This window comes from Ammodytes marinus (assembly GCF_949987685.1).
Source record: "Ammodytes marinus genome assembly, chromosome: 5".
Classification (NCBI taxonomy): domain Eukaryota; kingdom Metazoa; phylum Chordata; class Actinopteri; order Uranoscopiformes; family Ammodytidae; genus Ammodytes; species Ammodytes marinus.
Window position 1 is genome coordinate 14329101 of NC_137234.1, and position 17624 is coordinate 14346724.

General features: G+C 40.0%; 3 protein-coding genes across 3 annotated transcripts; 2 read left to right on the top strand and 1 right to left on the bottom strand.

Moving 5' to 3' along the window:
• Window positions 1-1439: 1439 nt before the first annotated feature.
• On the top strand, window positions 1440-5560 carry lctlb (lactase-like b; the record flags this gene model as incomplete). Its single annotated transcript, XM_080027451.1, has 14 exons — window positions 1440-1566; window positions 1665-1825; window positions 1911-1998; window positions 2118-2227; window positions 2326-2454; window positions 2622-2717; window positions 2821-2875; window positions 2983-3144; window positions 3223-3500; window positions 3628-3754; window positions 3867-4066; window positions 4223-4286; window positions 5208-5252; window positions 5445-5560. The coding sequence occupies 14 exons, from the start codon at window positions 1440-1442 to the stop codon at window positions 5558-5560; spliced, it is 1758 nt and encodes a 585-aa protein (XP_079883577.1).
• A 107-nt stretch (window positions 5561-5667) lies between these two features.
• On the bottom strand, window positions 5668-11957 carry zwilch (zwilch kinetochore protein). Its single transcript, XM_080027368.1, has 18 exons — window positions 11798-11957; window positions 11608-11650; window positions 11423-11515; window positions 11078-11214; window positions 10766-10956; window positions 10489-10568; window positions 10249-10404; window positions 10054-10125; window positions 9845-9938; window positions 9679-9731; window positions 9478-9580; window positions 9298-9377; window positions 9056-9212; window positions 8868-8896; window positions 8657-8793; window positions 8464-8559; window positions 6452-6567; window positions 5668-6329 (listed from the first exon to the last, which is right to left on the bottom strand). Exons 1-18 carry the CDS (start codon window positions 11845-11847, stop codon window positions 6241-6243), a joined length of 1776 nt encoding a protein of 591 aa, XP_079883494.1. The 5' UTR covers window positions 11848-11957; the 3' UTR covers window positions 5668-6240.
• A 458-nt stretch (window positions 11958-12415) lies between these two features.
• On the top strand, window positions 12416-16258 carry rpl4 (ribosomal protein L4). Its single transcript, XM_080027625.1, has 10 exons — window positions 12416-12495; window positions 13091-13262; window positions 13650-13756; window positions 14004-14142; window positions 14431-14555; window positions 14871-15000; window positions 15313-15469; window positions 15659-15742; window positions 15917-16037; window positions 16120-16258. Exons 1-10 carry the CDS (start codon window positions 12493-12495, stop codon window positions 16204-16206), a joined length of 1125 nt encoding a protein of 374 aa, XP_079883751.1. The 5' UTR covers window positions 12416-12492; the 3' UTR covers window positions 16207-16258.
• The last annotated feature ends 1366 nt before the right edge of the window (window positions 16259-17624 follow it).

Consider the following 17624-nt stretch of genomic DNA (forward strand, 5'->3'; position numbering starts at 1 on the left):
AGATATATTCAGCTTTCCTACACGGTCTGCTGTTCCAGGAGGGCTCTCGTTCATCCAGGGACTTTGGCCCAGCACACACAAACCTGCTGCAAATGAATTCTTCATAAGGTACTCTGTTTATTGGAAATCTTCTACAGCACATTTGATATTGTGAATCAAATAGTATTTTGCATGGAGTGAGGGTTATGGGTTTTTGCACTAGTGATTTAAAATGTAATATGCTGGAGGAATACTGAAACAGAAATGTAATATCTGGGGGGGGGGGGGGTATATTACAATAGCTATTCACAATTCAGCAATACATGTTTTTATCATATTCATGGGATAAAATTCCCAAAGTTGTTAAGGTGCAATATCTTCAATTTTGCATTATATGATCAATCCAATGTATTCCACTAAGACTGAAATTTGATATGATGCTCCCCTACACCTGGAATTTAATTAATGTACAAAGATAATAATGTTTTAGTTTTTTTGTTATTAATCTGAGAGGTTTTAACACTCAAATGTGGACTTTAACACATAGCATTCATTTCCTAATAGTTGTCAAATTATGAAATTATGAAAGTTCCCATATTCATATTTAGTTTGTTACAAAAGGTGTGTCCACTGTCATCTGATTGTGCACTGTAAATAGATCAACCTCTCTAACATTAACTTTGCTTACAGAGGTGAAACCATCATTTGTATGGGATCTGTCTGCCTCAGCAAGATCAGCTCACACTCCATTGAGTTTGAAAAGGGTTATTTGGCTCTGCATTAGGGATGCAGGATCCCCCTGTAGTCTGTCACATTTGATGCTTCCAAAATGTTTGATAACAATTTATTGTTATTATATTAAGTATGTTTTTTTTTACTAATATATTGCTTTATTGAATCGTCTCAGTCCTTTTAAAATACATACAACACACATTCATGTTAAAAAAATTATACCAATGTATTCACATAGGTATAGAATGGAGCGACCGTGGCTCAGGTGGTAGAGCGGGTTGGCCAATGATCCAAGGGTTGGCGGTTCCCCGCTCTGCCACCTGTTTCATGGTTGTTGTGTCCTTGGGCAAGACACTTCACCCACCTCGCCTGGTGTGAATGTGTATGACTGCTGTATGTTTGAGGTGGTGGTCAGAGGGGCCGTAGGCGCTGAATGGCAGCCACACTTCCGTCAGCCTGCCCCCAACCCAGGGCAGCTGTGGCTATCGTAGTTTGCCACCACCAGTATGACTGTGTGAATTAATGGAACCCTGTAAAGCGCTTTGAGTGCCTTCAAAAGCGTTATATAAGTCCAATCCATAATTAGAATCTAGATAATGTTTTAGAAAATAGGTTTTGTAAGCATGCTATTGAAGTGTTAATGCTGAATGTATCTCATCTGTCTGCAGGCATCAGTGAGGGACTGAAGCAGAACCCAACAGTAACTGTGCTGCAGGCTCAGGAGTACCATGCTGCCCTGCTGTGCATTCAGTGTGTGTCATGTGTTTATGTTGGTGCTGTGTCTGTCTTCGGCTGAGGACTTCGACTGGACAAAGAACGACCACGGCTCCTTCTATTATGGCACTTTTCCAGCTGGTAAAAAACAACTTGTTATTTTTCCTCCGTATGTGCTATCATCGCGGGGCATCTAACTCTGAGGTGATGAATGATTGTTGCCATGTTGTATTCGTTAGGATTTTCGTGGGGTGCCGGCAGTTCAGCCTATCAAACAGAAGGAGCATGGGACAAAGATGGAAAAGGACTGAGCATCTGGGATGTGTTCAGTCATAAGAAAGGCAAAATCCAACAGAATGACACTGGGGATACCTCCTGTGAGGGCTACCACAAAATCAAGGTATGGTGAGGTGTGAGAGTTATGGGGAGAAGAGAGGTGACAAAATTAAATAAAATATTCCACTCTGTTGTGTTTGTGTGCACAGGACGATGTTTCTTTGATGAAAGAGCTGAGGCTCAACCACTATCGCTTTTCCATATCCTGGCCGAGACTCATCCCCACTGGAATAAAGTGTGAGTAACTGCTGTTAATGCTAATGAATTGGCAAGACAGAGAGAGCTATTGATATTCACATGATTTCATTTGTTTATTGTTAAAGCTGATGTTGTCTTCACTTTACTGCCATTTGCAGCCGACCATATAAACGAAAAAGGAATACAGTACTACGATGAGCTGATTGACCACCTGCTGCAGAACAAGATTACTCCCGTTGTCACTCTGTATCACTGGGATCTTCCACAGGTCGGTACACAAAACATTTATAGTCCCCAATCTAGGCCTTTCTACATTGCAGACCTATTCTTTTTTACTAAGTTAGCACACTCTTTGCTTTTCCATAGGTCTTACAGGAAAAATATGGTGGATGGCAGAATATAAGCATGGTTAATCATTTCAATGAATTTGCTAACCTGTGCTTTGAAAGATTTGGCAACCGAGTCAAGTACTGGATCACTTTCAACAACCCATGGGTAGGATCTAAATAAATGATTTGCAGGTTTACATTCACACCCACCTTGTACCATATACAATTCAATATATAATATGTTTTAAATCATAGAACTAGGATGAATATACAGTATATTTACTTGTTAGTGTTAGGCTATTGTCACAGTAAATACTCTATAATCTGCTTCAGTCTGTAGCAGTTGAAGGCTACGAGACAGGTGAGCATGCTCCTGGACTGAGGCTGAGAGGAACAGGGGCATACAGAGCTGCCCATCACATTATCAAGGTGGGAGAATGTCTATGTATCTGGTCAAAAACACTTAATGTCACAATGAAAGTGACACTTTGACCTGAAATGTAAATCACATATCTAACATCTTTTTTTGTAGGCACATGCTAAAGTTTGGCACTCTTATGACACACAATGGAGAGGAAAACAAAAAGGTATAGGTCAAATTCCAAGACAAGAGTGACATTCTGACTTAATTCAATATCCTTCTAACAACAGTACTGTCCGTCTAAGTGTTGAGAGCTGCTGTTTGCATGTGCAGGTCTGGTTGGCATCTCTCTGTCTGGAGATTGGGGAGAGCCAGTGGATATCAGCAACCAGAAAGACATTGAAGCTGCTGAGAGATACGTCCAGTTCTACCTGGGCTGGTTTGCCACACCTATCTTTCATGGAGACTATCCTCAAGTGATGAAAGACTTCATTGGTAAGGGAAATTGTAAACTAAAGTCTCATTTGGTTACTAGGGGAATGACCTAATCACTACTTGTGACTGCACGTGCAGGAAGGAAGAGCGTCCAACAGGGCCTCGGCACGTCTCGCCTGCCCACATTTTCCCCTCAAGAGAAGAGCTACATCAAGGGGACCTGCGACTTCCTCGGCATTGGCCACTTCACCACCCGCTACATCACCCAAAAGAACAACCCCTCAATGCACAGTAGCGGCAGCTACTTCACTGACAGGGACCTAGCTGAGCTGGTTGACCCACGATGGCCCGACCCTGGGTCTGAGTGGCTCTATTCTGTGCCTTGGGGTTTCAGACGTCTGCTGAACTTTGTCAAGGTGACTAATAGCGTGTAGTAAGTGATGTAGATTAGGCTTGTTGACATGTGTGCTGTACCTCATATGACCCTTTGAGATAAAGGCAACTTATTGCACATTGTTTCGTTCCCCCCCTCCCCCCATCTAGACTCAGTATGGAAACCCTATGATTTACGTGACCGAGAATGGTGTTTCTGAAAAGATGTTGTGCACAGAGCTGTGCGATGACTGGAGGATACAGTATTTTAAAGACTACATCAATGAGATGCTGAAAGGTAAACAACCTCATACATGTATAGGTGCATTCATTTTGATGGGAGCAAATGTGTAGAGTCTTATCCAATGCTTTTAGTCAACCTACTCTCTGTTGTCTGTGGTGTCACTCAGCAATCAAAGATGGAGTCAATGTAAAGGGCTACACTGCATGGTCCCTGCTGGACAAGTTTGAGTGGGATGAAGGCTACTCCGAGAGGTTTGGCTTGTACTATGTGGACTTCAGGAACAAAAACAAGCCTCGCTATCCCAAAGCTTCTGTTCAGTTTTACAAACGCGTCATCAGTTCCAATGGATTTCCCAACCAGAGAGAGGTAGGTCGCGCCAAAGCACTGCTTCTGATCCTTCCCAGATGTTTTTTGAAGATTTTCTACTGAAGTTAAAATAATAAAAATTGGTTAATGCTCTACCGTGCAAAAAAAGAGGAAGAATATTTTGGTGATATGTAATTACAGTGTAAAACCCCACAGGTTGAAAACTGGAGGAGGAAGGCTGTTGAGACCTGTTCTTCTAGCAACCAGCTCCTAGCTGCAGGTCAGTTCGTCTAACAACCCTGACCATGTTGATCAATGATCAGAGGTGAAAAACTAGCCGGGGTAAACAAATAAAGATTCTGAGCTAAATATTAAAAACATGCCATGCAGTCATTAAATGCAAGATCAAGATTTATGATTTGAATTGAACATGTGTTGCTCCTCTTTAAGCATATCAGAACACATGAAAAACCTTATGAGGTAAATATAAATAGTTGAAACATATAAGAAAATCTCTTAACGGAATATCTGAGATATCTTCTTTGTTTGCCCCTCCAGCTAGAAGAAAATCCATGGAACATGCAGAAATGCCAAAGGTTTGGCCAGTGCATGATGAAGTTTAGAGCTTGAGGGTATATGTCTTCCATTAATGTAATTTATTGTTGTTTCCTTGTGATTGTGTGGTTTTAAATCGGACTAACAGGCCTCGGCAGTTAAACATGCCTCTGAAACAAGCTTGTACTCCTTATAAACAGTGTGCAACTACAGCTTCTTTCATCTGGAGTTTTTCCCCATTGTGCTTGAATAAAATTTGCAACCAAAAAAAACAGCCATTTTAATTTCACGGCAGCTTTAATAGTTAGCAATGAGCTTATCTTTGGAATTGTGCCCACGGGATATTTCACAAAGCAGGATTATAATAAATCCTAGATAACATAATATCAGCAAAACTGTCAGTGATAGATCTGAACATTTGTTAAGGAAAATGATTCGGCCATGCCAATTGACAAGTAATAGTAATAAGTAGTAGTGTTAATAAATATGATTTGAGAAGATTTTTTAAATGTTTTTAAAATTAGGCTATGGTGCAAATTCTGCTTTCTGAGATATTCCCCAGTAACTGCATCTCAAAGCTAACTGTTCTCAAAGGGTTAAATTGCCATTAATGAACTCTGAGTACTCTCTTTTTTTGTTTTATTAGAGGAACAGCGGAGTACTGCTGCCAATATTCTAAGACTAATACATGGTAAGGAATCCCTCATGCCCACTATGAATCAGATAAAGGATGATTTCATTCAGGAAAACAAATATTAACCCTTTGAGTGCTGTACTTGAGCATCATTACTCGCTTCACAAGCATTGTCTGTACTACATAATACTGCTGGAGAGTTGTTAATGTGTGTGTGTGTGTGTGTGTGTGTGTGTGTGTGCTTTGCAGACCCTTTGACCAGCCACATGGAGATGGTAACTGAGATCGTTGTTCCCACTGTGTGCACACTCTCTATTTTGCTCAGCGCCGTCTTCCTAATGTTCCTGCTGCGGAGGCGGAACTAGAAAGGAGCTTTTAGTGTGCATGTTCAAAAACACACAACATCAAAGCCAATATGCACAAACACAAGCTACACCCACTCATATAAGTGCATACTTTCTTTAATGGACCATGTCTGAACATAAATACATTATTTCAAATGATTTCCAATAGAATTGGAAACTTTATAAATCGGATGTGCATACATACTGTGTTTGCTGTAAAACAGTGGTTTAGCCTATAATAATTAAGTTAGTACGAGACATTCAAACAGCCTGGCTAACCACACTATTTGAGTGTCTGGACTTGAAACATGTTGGATTTTCTTACAGTATTGCTGCGGAATATTACCATTGCAAAAAGCCTGTGTGGTTTACTGTATTTTTTGTTTTCATTTGGTTAAAACTGGGAGTTGTTTGACAAAAAAATAAAATAAAAATAAAAACATCTTCATAACTCTTGAATGGAAAAAAAATTATGCAAATGTGGTAATAAAAATGCGATTACAGAAGCTATGACAGAGTCACAAAGCATACATACAAAAGACTGAAATGTATTAATTCAAAACATTTGACAAAAAGAAAACCTGATATTGGTCCATGTACGCTTTGTTACACAGTATAAGGTCATCTTATCAACTCATTCTTCTGCCGTTTTACATGCCAATAAACACCTCATTTGTTGTTCAGTTGTGCTCTGTGTACATTTATGCAAAGTTGACGAGACTGCAGCACACCATGGTGGAGAAGAAGGCAGGATCGTCACTGTCCCCATTCACCGTTTCATTTGGGTAATCTAAAGATGGCACAGTTAAAGAATGCAAAAATTAAAATAAAATTTTCTGTGCTTTCCTGGGAAAGTTATCACTAGTTAGCTACATGACATGTACTATATTTGGAGTGGTGCATGAAGATTACCTGTTTCAAAGATGACATGATCAACTAGTGGTCTGTCACTGAGCTGAAAGGATGTCCTGACCTCTCGAGGACTGTGGCCACTGGACACCTCAACTCCCCACACTACCGGCTGCTCTCTGTAAAACAAACGCAAACATGAGGGATGAGTCCCTGTTACAACTTTGCACTTTATTTCATCTGATCAGAATAGGACAACCATAAATACTGATGTGAAATAAGTGTTCATTTCGTAAACTCAAACTATGAAGAAAAGACTAAGCTGAAAAGTTGACGGGCTAAAAATAGATTTTTCATAATAAAACTATGACGAGGTGTATGTTTTGTTTTTGTTGACCAGATGAGAGGTGACTAAAATGTTAGTGGTAGGCTATCGGATATTTAAAATGCATGATGTTTTCCCCCAACTGTGCGTGTAGTCTGTCTGTCAAAATCATAAAGCTAGTTTGAGATGAGCTGTGCCTCAAAAGTTGACAAGAGTACTCGAGTGACGTCGGGGGAGGAACGTAAAAAGCTGCTGACGGGGTTTACTCAACTAAATGCGACAGCATAAGTAAATGGTAAATGGACTCCCCTGGTTTTATGCAGACCCAATGGCGCTTTGTCCCTCCTCAACGGTGACGACCCTGAACACGGTCCTGTAGTGAGCGATTTTATGTATTGGTGTGAATCATCCTTTTTAAATATTAATGTGACAAAAACAAAGGAGATGTTGATTGATTTTAGGAAAGCTCCATCCCCCATCTCCCCTGTTTTAATGCATGATCAGCCTGTTGAAGTGGTGCAGCAATACAAATACCTTGGGACTGTGATTGATGAAAAATTAAGCTTTGAGCCCCATGTCGATGCTGTGTGCAAGAAAGCACATCAGCGTATGTACTTTTATCGGAAGCTCCGCAGTTTTAATGTTGACACCACTTTTATGAAAATGTTTTATTCTTGTTTCATTGAATCTATTCTTACTTTTTGTTTTGTCTGCTGGCACGGGTCACTTTCTGTAAAGCAGAAAAATCGGCTGCAGGCACTTGTTAAACTGTGCAGCAAGATTGCTGGAACCCAATTGAGCAACCTCAATGACCTGTATAAGGTCAGGTCACTGAGGAAGGCCCGCTCAATCATGGCTGACTCGACCCATCCCCTGTACCCTGAGTTTACCCTGCTGCCATCAGGGCGCAGATACAGGCTTCCACCTTGCCGAACTAACCGGTGGAAGAAATCATTTATGCCTGCTGCCATCAGTCTGGTCAATGACCACATGTAAATATGTGATCTGTTTGTGTTATTTGTTGTCTTATATGTTATATGTTTGCCATCTTTTTACACTGCTGGCTGTACAACAAATTGCCCCTCGGGGATAATAAAGATACCTTGAACCTTGAACCTTGAACCTTTACATTGTTTTGCTAACTATTGGAAGCAATTTGGGTTACAGTGTCTTACCCAGGGACACTTCAACATATGGCGGGAAATCGAACCAGCAACCCAGTGGATGACCGCTTCGCCACAACCGCTCCACTACTGTCTTTGTTGCTGATAAACGTTTTATTATTATTATTTTTAACACAACTTAGAAACATACACAGACACTTGTAGAGGTGACATACGTAGTCTATACTACAATATAAATGACAAGAAACAGACAAAGGAAAAGACAAAACCCGGAGAAGCAAATACTTCCAAACAGGCATAGGCCTAAATCAAAACAAGAGTGGATTTTCTTGTAAATACTAAGTGAATTATTTTAAAGATAAACATTTTGAGTAAAAGTCATGACTAAAAACAAGGATAAAAATTACTAAACTAATAAGCATTTTCATCTAAAGACTAAGACTAAAAATGAACACAGATGGAACCCCATGAATACAGTTGACATGCGTCTGTCAAATGTTTGAGGCAAGTTTCCAAATTTGAATTTGTGTTAAAACAGGTTAGAAAAGGCCAATATTTAAATTTCATCAACACATTTATTTGGATGTAATGAAGCAGTTGGTGTGTTAAAGGGTTGTATTCCTTACTTCTGGTAGAAATGGCTGATCAGCGCCGGTTTGATTTGCAGTTTGAATTCATGCTCCTCATCATATGGACATGTTTTGTAGTGCTGCAAACACGATCTGTGAGAAAAGAAATTGTCTACCTTAATGTCACCTTCAGGAAAGTAAGGATTTTGTACGCTCACACATCGATGGAGAGAAAGCCTTATTGATTTACTGTGTGAGAAGGAAGAGCCGTTCATAGGGCAAACCCAGGAAATTGCTGCAGGTCAGAATGATTTCCAGCAGATGGTGCAGTTTTCTGAGTCGGATGACTTGCTCCTGCAGATCCACCTCTGTGCTCAAGTAATAACACTATGGGGGAAAATAACTGTCATTTTTAAGCAATTTTGGGTAAAAAGAAGAAGAAGAAAAAGTTTTAAGCTTACCAAGTGGTTTAAAGTTGTCAATTCCTGTCCTGAGAAAAAAATAAACCGGGGCAAATAACTGATTATGAAAGAATTGTTTGTGCTTAATAATTCATATGCATGAAGTCAAATTCTACTCTAAAAATGTGAATCAAATGTAAAAGGACAAACAGTTACATAGAGATTCACAGCGATAAGTGAGAGTTTACCAATAAGGTAGTTAATGTAGTCCTTCCTCATCTTGTCCACACCCATCTCTAGCAGCATGTGGACAGGGGTGACACCTGTGAGAGAAACGTGATCGATCTGCTGGTGGTAGGACTGCAGGATGAGCTTGCTTAGTGAGCTGCTGCTGTCTCTGTGAATCTGGAGGAGGTGAAAAAAAAATAACACAATAAACTTCAATCTTATCTGTGACAAAACTGTTTTCAGAGGCTGCATCCCTTCATACCCAGGGTTTGATGTCACCAAATCTTAGAGCTTCAATGACCAATTTCAGGCAGTCTCCAACATCCTGATAAGAAGTCACACCTGTAATAAAAAGCAAAGTGGAGGAAAATGGCCGCCATTGTCAGTTTGTAATGATAAAATGCTTTAATCTTTAGTTTCCCTTATAGAGTAATTGACTCACTCTTTCGCATCCGAACCCACAGCTGTTCCACAAAATCCAAATCGCCTCGCTCCAAGAGAGAGTTGAAAATGGGAGCGTCTGTGTCAGGCTTCTCCTTTTTGGTCTTTAAGAAAGACGGAAGAAGTAAGAGAGCTACCAAATTTATTCTGAAATGAATTCATTTGTGAAAAGTACCTTGATTGTAACGTTAACTCATTATACCTCGGCTGGTTTTGCAGCCCGATCCTGTAGCGTCTTTGCGGTGCTCTGAAGCTCTGAAAGATGAGTAAACATCAAAACAAATAAATGAAAAAAGTAATATGATCTCCTTAACCACCTGTTAGCGATACATCATAGCTAAGGTGCACTGATTCAACAAAGCAGATACCTTCAAGGAAGGCCTTGGTCAGATTCACAGCTGAAGTGTTTTCAACTGGTTCCATCCATTCAGTCTCACCAGTTCTCAAACCATCAGCAAGAGTCTGAAATAACAGGAATCTGATTAATGTAGTTTTTTCTTGTATTTGTGTATTGACACCATAGATAGTATATAAGAGATTGACACTAATTCATCTTAGAACACTGTGGAACACAAACCTGAAGAAACTCTAGCTCCCTGTACATCTCATACATTGGGCTCCTCATGTCCCCGCTGGCAACTTTGATATTCTGCAAGTGAACAGAGATAAACAAGGCAAGTATATAAAATGTACCACTTAATTTTGTATTTCAAAAAGTATTCACAGTAAAAGAAAAAAAAATCTGTTTTCCATGTGAATTGCTGGTGCCTACCAGCGTTGCTGTAGAGGACAGGGGTGGGGTCTCAAGGATGCTCTCCACATGGCTCCATTTAAAATCCACTGTCACACAACTCAGTGATTCAATCGTGGTGTTTTCAACAACAGTAGAGCCAAACAAGTTGAACCTGGCACTGCCTTTAATCGCCATCTTGAAGCATTGACAAAGCATTGACAAAGTGAGTGAAAATTCACTCACACTGATTTAAAAAAAAAAAGATGTACACTCACTTACCGAGGATGGAGGATGTCTTTTCTTATGTTCTTGTTTAAGCTCATCCAAGGTTATAAGAGACCTTTTATCCACTGCTGAGCCTAATAAAATGTAAGTTGGAACAAAAAAATAGTAAATAAAAAAAATCACACATGAGTTGGTTAAAAACATATATTCACTCCACTGATAAAGGTTTCAGGGGTCGGTTTTAGTGTGAGCCTGGCTATGCGGGCCAGTTGGGAATTTTTTTTACGAAGAACGCTGTGAAGTACAGTATAAAGAGGTATTTCAGCAGTACCTTTGCAGGTAACGGAGTATAATTTGACACCAGACACTTTGTTGCCAATGCAGACCGTTTCAGCTCCAAACCAGGTTGTTCCAGCTGGATCAGACATGTCACATCGCACCCACATAGGATATAAGGCAGGGCTGTTGTCCACAGCTGACACATTAACATTTTGAGATAACGTGTACCAAGACATCAGCTGCCTATAAGAGAAAGAAAATGCTACATTTTCATTGTCATGTAAAGTGTATAAGACACACGAGTTATACAATCATACAAGTGCTTGCTTCATACAGTACTGCTATATTTCTGAGCATTTTTCACCTTGCTCTCATGATGGTGAGCGGCTGTGGTCCCAATTCTGTCTGGAGTGTTTTAGCATCATCATCTTCATCATCATTATCATCAGTGCAGTTTGATGTTTCAGTAATGTTTTGATCGGGTTCGTTTATTTTTGGAACCTTGTGAAATCAATAAAGAACAAATTGGCTGCATGGTGAGCACTCCATCGGAATTAGCATTTGTAAAAGATTGATTTAAGACATTGTATTACCAACTGAGGCCCTATATTCAGATAAATGAATTGCAACGCTTTTTAATACTTTTTTATTATATGAACCTTGCTTTCGCTTGCGGATAGGCTGAATATAGTAATGAGGAGTTACTCACAGCTCTTTCACAGATGAAGACTGGCTGGTTGCCACAGTACATATTTAGCGCAGGGATTATGTCTCCATTTATCTTTAAAATGTGGATGTCCTCCTGAAAATGCAACAGATACTGCATCAACATCTTTACTATAACATTAACAGGTTAGATGAGCAAAATGGCGACGTCAAGTAAAATTAAATTACCTCATATGTACACGGATCATTGCATTCCTTATCTTGAAGGGACCTTAGACAGAACGGCAAAATTCAAAATAATTAACATTACTTCGGCTTCAAACAGTGAACTCCATCTGAAGGCTGAAAAGTCATCCATTGCCTGTACAAGCGTTAATTTGACGTTAGCTGAACATAAAGCAAGTTGGAGTAAACTCACCGAAGAACATTGTAAAACTCCTTCGCGACAGATATCACCTTGGAGCCCATTGCAAAATGATAACACTGGTATCCGTTTACAAAAAAAATGAATACGGAGAAACCACGAAAGAAGCAGAGTTTGATGGTCTGCTTTGGCAAAGTTTCGGCTGCTACTGTTGATGTTTTGACCGTGGCGCGCTAAGTCGGGCGGTGACGTCAAAGGTTCATAGTTCATCACTTTATTATTATTAGTTTACATATCAGAAATTCATAAATAAAGTCACTACGTGTATTAAAATGACTTTTCGACACTTTAACAAAACATTAAATACGTTAAAAAAAAATTATGGAAAAAAATCTGACTATGAGAAAAATGTGACTGTGGAAAGAGTTCCCGTCTTTCCGTGTATACTACGCCAACATGGCGTAAAGAAATAGTCCCAGCTGGAGCTTTAAACTTACAAGCTGGTTTTGTTTGGTGTTTAGGTTTATGAGAATGCCAGCTAAATAGTTTGATACAAGCATACAGCATTTTACATGTGTGTTTCTTTGTGGTAAGCGATACCACAGTGTAAAAAAAATATGTCAACGGAAGTGATATTCGTCGAGGCGGAGGCATAAAGGATTTATGGTGATTCACCAACTTCCTTTTTACTGTGGCCGCTATACTGAGTGGAGCGTGGTTCCCGGCGAGCCGTAACGAAAATACTGAAAATGGTGAGAAATTTCGCTTGTGTTGTTACACACTCTCAATATTATACGTTGAGTTTATTTGGTCGAGTCTATTTCGCAAATACGTCTGTATTTTCGGCCTATGGGAAACACAAAGTCACAAAGAGCAGTGCGTTGAGACTATCCCGGCTGGCTAAGCTAACACGAGGGGCCATTTTGGACGTGTAGCTTCAGTGGTTCAACCCAGTGACACGTGTGGCTGTCTATTCAGGGGTAGATCAGTAAAATGCACGGAGGAACAGATCTCACTAACTTTGAGTGCATCTATACTGCGTACTATAGAAAAGGCCTGTGGCTTTCGAGTGTATGCCGTAAACAAGATGTAGTACACGAATGGATAATTAATGGAACTTTGCGCTAGCTCGTCAAGTTAGCGCAATCGTGCTAGTTAAGGCCAACAGCACCGGTTGGGAACAGACTGGCTTTAAAGTTAGTATTGTATTTACTCACACATGTAGATGTGAACATTTTTATAGTCATCCACTGTCTGCTACTGCATCTTTTAACATATGCGTTACCATCTCAATATGTACATTTTGAATGTGTGAAGCTCAACGTTTCTGCTGATTTGTCTTCATAGGCCTGTGCCCGACCCCTGATCTCGGTTTACTCCGAGAAAGGAGAATCCTCAGGCAAGAATGTCGTCATGCCTGCTGTGTTCAAGGCTCCAATTCGCCCCGATGTTGTGAATTTCGTTCACACCAACATGCGCAAGAATAACCGCCAGCCTTACGCCGTCAGTGAACTGGCAGGTAGGTGTATATCTCATCTTGATTTGGCATGTAGATAAATGTGCTATGCTCTCTGCTGTAGCTGACTGCCATTCCCGCAATCGTTATGTCCAAAGGTAAGCCTCTAAACAATATTGTCAGAGGACCTAAATGTGTATTACAAACATTTTTGTAATGGAATATCAACATTATAAAGTGCAGAATAACATTTGACTTGCCATGATGGTGTAATTTGCGTCTGATCCTGTGAACAGTGACGGTTGCCTGCCGTCTTTAAGCTGTCACCTGGTATTGATGTGTACTGAGTTCTGAGCAAGCTATGTATGTAATACTGATGTCTGTGACTGCACAGGACAGATGTGTGTGGCTATATATTTATTTATTTTACATTACATGTGTTTATTTCAGGTCACCAGACCAGTGCAGAGTCCTGGGGTACAGGAAGAGCTGTTGCCCGTATCCCTCGTGTGAGGGGTGGTGGTACTCACCGCTCTGGTCAGGGTGCTTTTGGAAATGTATCCTTTTGTGCATAATTTAAGCTTTATATCTTTTATTTTACTGCATGTGCCATGGCAAGGTAAAACTCAAAATAAATAACTTGCAGTGATGGTGTAATTTGCGTCTGACTCTGTGACCAGTGACGGTATGCCTGCTGTCATATGCTGGCACAGATGGCTGACGAACCTTTGAGTCTGAGCAGGTAATGGGTACTCCAGTACTTATGTTGTCAGCAGTTATGAGACCTCCTTGACTTTGATCTAGATGTGTCGTGGAGGTCGCATGTTTGCCCCAACCAAAACCTGGCGCCGTTGGCACCGCAGGATCAACACCACCCAGAAGCGCTATGCCATCTGCTCTGCTGTAGCTGCCTCTGCCATTCCCGCAATCGTGATGTCCAAAGGTAAGCCTCAAAACAATATTGGCAGAGGACCTTATTGTGTATTATACCTTTTTTTGCAATGGAATGTTGACATTTTAAAGTGCAGATTAACATTTGACTTGCCATGATGGTGTAATTTGCGTCTGATCCTGTGAACAGTGATGGTTGCCTGCCGTCTTTAAGCTGTCACCTGGTATTGATGTGTACTGAGTTCTGAGCAAGCTATGTATGTAATACTGTTGTCTGACTGGCACAGGACATCTGTGTGTGGATATTCTTCTTTTTTTTAACACAATGGTCTTCTGTTAGGACACCGCATCGAGGAAATCCCCGAAGTCCCACTGGTGGTTGAAGACAAAGTTGAGGGTTACAAGAAGACCAAGGAGGCAGTGCTGCTGCTGAAAAAACTTAAAGCCTGGAATGACATCAAAAAGGTAATGTACATTTTTTTGTCCTTTTTGAAAGCACCTCATTAGGGAATACATTATAAAGTTTCAGTTCTGTTTTCAGTTTGAACTATGTTTTCAAATTGTGTTTGAAGTGTAGGAATCATTAATTTCTTAATACATGGCTGTGTTAGTGAAATCCCTACTGTATGTTTGTCTAAAAATATTAAGATTGTCGCAGCACAGTAAGAAAAGGGGCCAAGCAGCTGTTCTGTAAGATATGAAGTGTAGCATTAAAAACCTACTACTAATGCCCATGTCAACTGTTGCAGTGAATTATTTTTAATGCCTTTTTATTCTCAGGTTTACGCCTCGCAGCGCATGCGTGCTGGCAAGGGTAAAATGAGGAATCGTAGACGTATCCAACGCAGAGGGCCATGCATCATCTACAACCAAGACAATGGTGTCACCAAAGCCTTCAGAAATATCCCAGGTGTGTAATTTATACAAATGTAGATGTCATTACTGTTGTGGATATGGATGTTATGATATATTTAAGGTCATTCCAGTCCGTGATAGCCACACTGCATATGAATTATACATGGTTGGGTATTATTAATATAGAGAACAATGGGTCAATGTACTCACCTGGAAATTAACAGTTTTGTTCAGTCACCAGTTATTGCATAGCTGTGTATATAATCTATATTGTATCTATCAATGTGAACTTGAAATTAATTCTAAATGATGCAATAGTAAAACTTAGCCTGGCGAGTGTTTTTAATTATTTGGTTTTATCATGAAGGCATCACTCTGCAGAACGTGAACAAACTGAACCTTCTGAGGATCGCCCCTGGTGGACACATGGGACGCTTCTGCATCTGGACAGAGAGTGCCTTCCGCAAGCTGGACGACCTGTATGGCACCTGGCGTAAACCTTCTACCATGAAATCTGGCTACAAGTGAGTGTTAAAGACCATGAGTACTAAAGTATAACTGGTGTTGTTCACATTACAGTGATGAGCTTTCACTTCGGTCCGTGTTTTTGAAAAACATGATATTTACAGAAGTTCTGAGGTATAGGTTCAAGTTTACTGTATTTTTAATTTTGAAAGGAAGGAATTTAATAATGAATTATTTTCTTATTGCAGTCTGCCCATGCACAAGATGACCAACACAGACCTGAGCAGGATTCTGAAGAGTGATGAGATCCAGAAATCTCTTCGTCTGCCTAAGTAAGCACTTGTCACTTTAAGTGAAATTGTTTTAGCTCATCAACTATGATGTTTTACTTCAGGTCCGTGGTTCTGAACCCTGATTTTTAATGGAAGTCCTGAGATACAAAAGTTTATTAATCTTGTTTACCAGAGGTTTATGTTGTTAACACTTAAGTTGTATTTTCATTGCAGCAAGAAGATTGTTCGCAGAGTACTGAAGAAGAATCCTCTGAAGAACTTGAGGATAATGCTCAAACTGAACCCGTACGCCAAGACCGCAAAGCGTCATGCCATCCTAAAGCACGACCCTTCGGTAAGATCCAAAAGATTTCCAGCTAAATGCAAACATTTACTTAAATTGTTTGTCTTTTTAAATGTTGTTGTTTTCTCCATAGATCAAGGCCAAGATGCTGAAATCCAAGAAGAAGCCTAAAAGGAAGGGAGCACCCAAGCCCAAACCTACACCTACACCCACAGCATAAATTTATACTTGGACCTGAGTTCAGTGATAAATAAACCGGTGTTTCAAATCCACGAGTCAGACTTTTCATTTTATCATTTTGATTCACAAGACAAATTGATTAAAAAATGTCTAACAACAAACAATTACATCTATTGGTGCTGTAAGGACACACTGTAAAGAGGAAGATTAATTGCACTCTTTGCTCTTTGATAGTTATATAAGCGAGGCTTTTCAGGAAGGCCTTAAGCCCAGAGTTGTTCAATATATACTGTTAAATTAACTTTGAATTTGTACACATTAGATGCAACTATTGATCAGTTACTGGTGGGCCTTGGGATATTTTTATTTTTTTGTATTACACAACTTTCATTGCTGTGCCATGGGTGTCTTGGACTGTCCTGTGGTATCACTACGCACACACTTTGAAATCCAAAGTAAGATGGTTGCAGCACAGGCCGAATGCACGCATGGAAATAAAGGCTGGTAAGATAAATGCAGAGGGCCATATATCATCTACAACAAAGGCGCTGGTGTCACCCTTTTGGCTTCCAGAAACATCCCAGGTATGCAACTTGTTCAAATGTACTGTTTGTCACGTAAATGTTCTAAATGTATTAAGCCAATTCATTGTAAATATTTAATGTATTCAAATGCAGGAAGTATTATTAACTCATTGTCTCTGCAGAAAGTGAACAAACTGAACCTCCTGAGGCTTGTCCCTGGCGGCCAAATGGGACGCTTCTGGCACCAGGCGTCAACCTGCGTCTCTGAAGGCTGTCTACAAGTAAGTGCTAAAGAAACGATGAATAGCAAAGTAACTGTGATGAGCTTCCACTTCGGTCCGTGTTTTTGAAAACCATGATATTTATTGAAGTTCTGAGTTTAAGCATCAAAAGACCCGTTTCAGTTAACTGTTTTTAATTTCCAATGCAAGGAATTTATTTCTTACTGCTTTTCTTATGGTAGTCTGCCAATGCACAAGAGGACCAACACCTGAACCCAGAAGGAAGACGTCATGCCATCCTAAAGCACGACCCCATGGTAAGAACCCAAACGTTCCTAGTGGGAAGAAAAGTGGACTTAAATTGTTTGTTTGTCTCCATTTTATCAATTTATTGTTTGAGAAACTTGAGTAGCAAAAATATAACCGATCAAATTACAGTGATGAGCTTCAACTTCGGTCCGTGTTGTTGAAAAACATGATATTAACAGAAGTTCTGAGTTACTGGATCAAAAGACTCATTTCAGTTCAAACATCCAGTTTACCAGAGGTTTAAGTTGCTAACACTAAGTTATATTGTCATTGCAGCAAGAAAATTGTTTGAGCACTCAAGAAAAATCCTCTGAAGAACAGGAATATAATGCTCAAACTGAACCAATACAGCAAGGCGTTATGCCATCCTAAATCAAGACCCTACGGTAAGAACCCAAAGATTT

Excerpts from the sequence above, each read along its gene's own strand:
- zwilch (XM_080027368.1), bottom strand. The coding sequence starts at position 11,847 with ATGGGCTCCAAGGTGATATCTGTCGCGAAGGAGTTTTACAATGTTCTT. Across the intron at positions 10,126-10,248 it reads TGTCCTCTACAGCAACGCTG|AATATCAAAGTTGCCAGCGG; the intron begins GTAGGCACCAGC and ends GTTCACTTGCAG. Across the intron at positions 6,568-8,463 it reads ATCAGCCATTTCTACCAGAA|AGAGCAGCCGGTAGTGTGGG; the intron begins GTAAGGAATACA and ends TTTGTTTTACAG.
- rpl4 (XM_080027625.1), top strand. Across the intron at positions 13,263-13,649 it reads CGCCGTCAGTGAACTGGCAG|GTCACCAGACCAGTGCAGAG; the intron begins GTAGGTGTATAT and ends TGTTTATTTCAG. Across the intron at positions 15,743-15,916 it reads AAATCTCTTCGTCTGCCTAA|CAAGAAGATTGTTCGCAGAG; the intron begins GTAAGCACTTGT and ends TTTTCATTGCAG.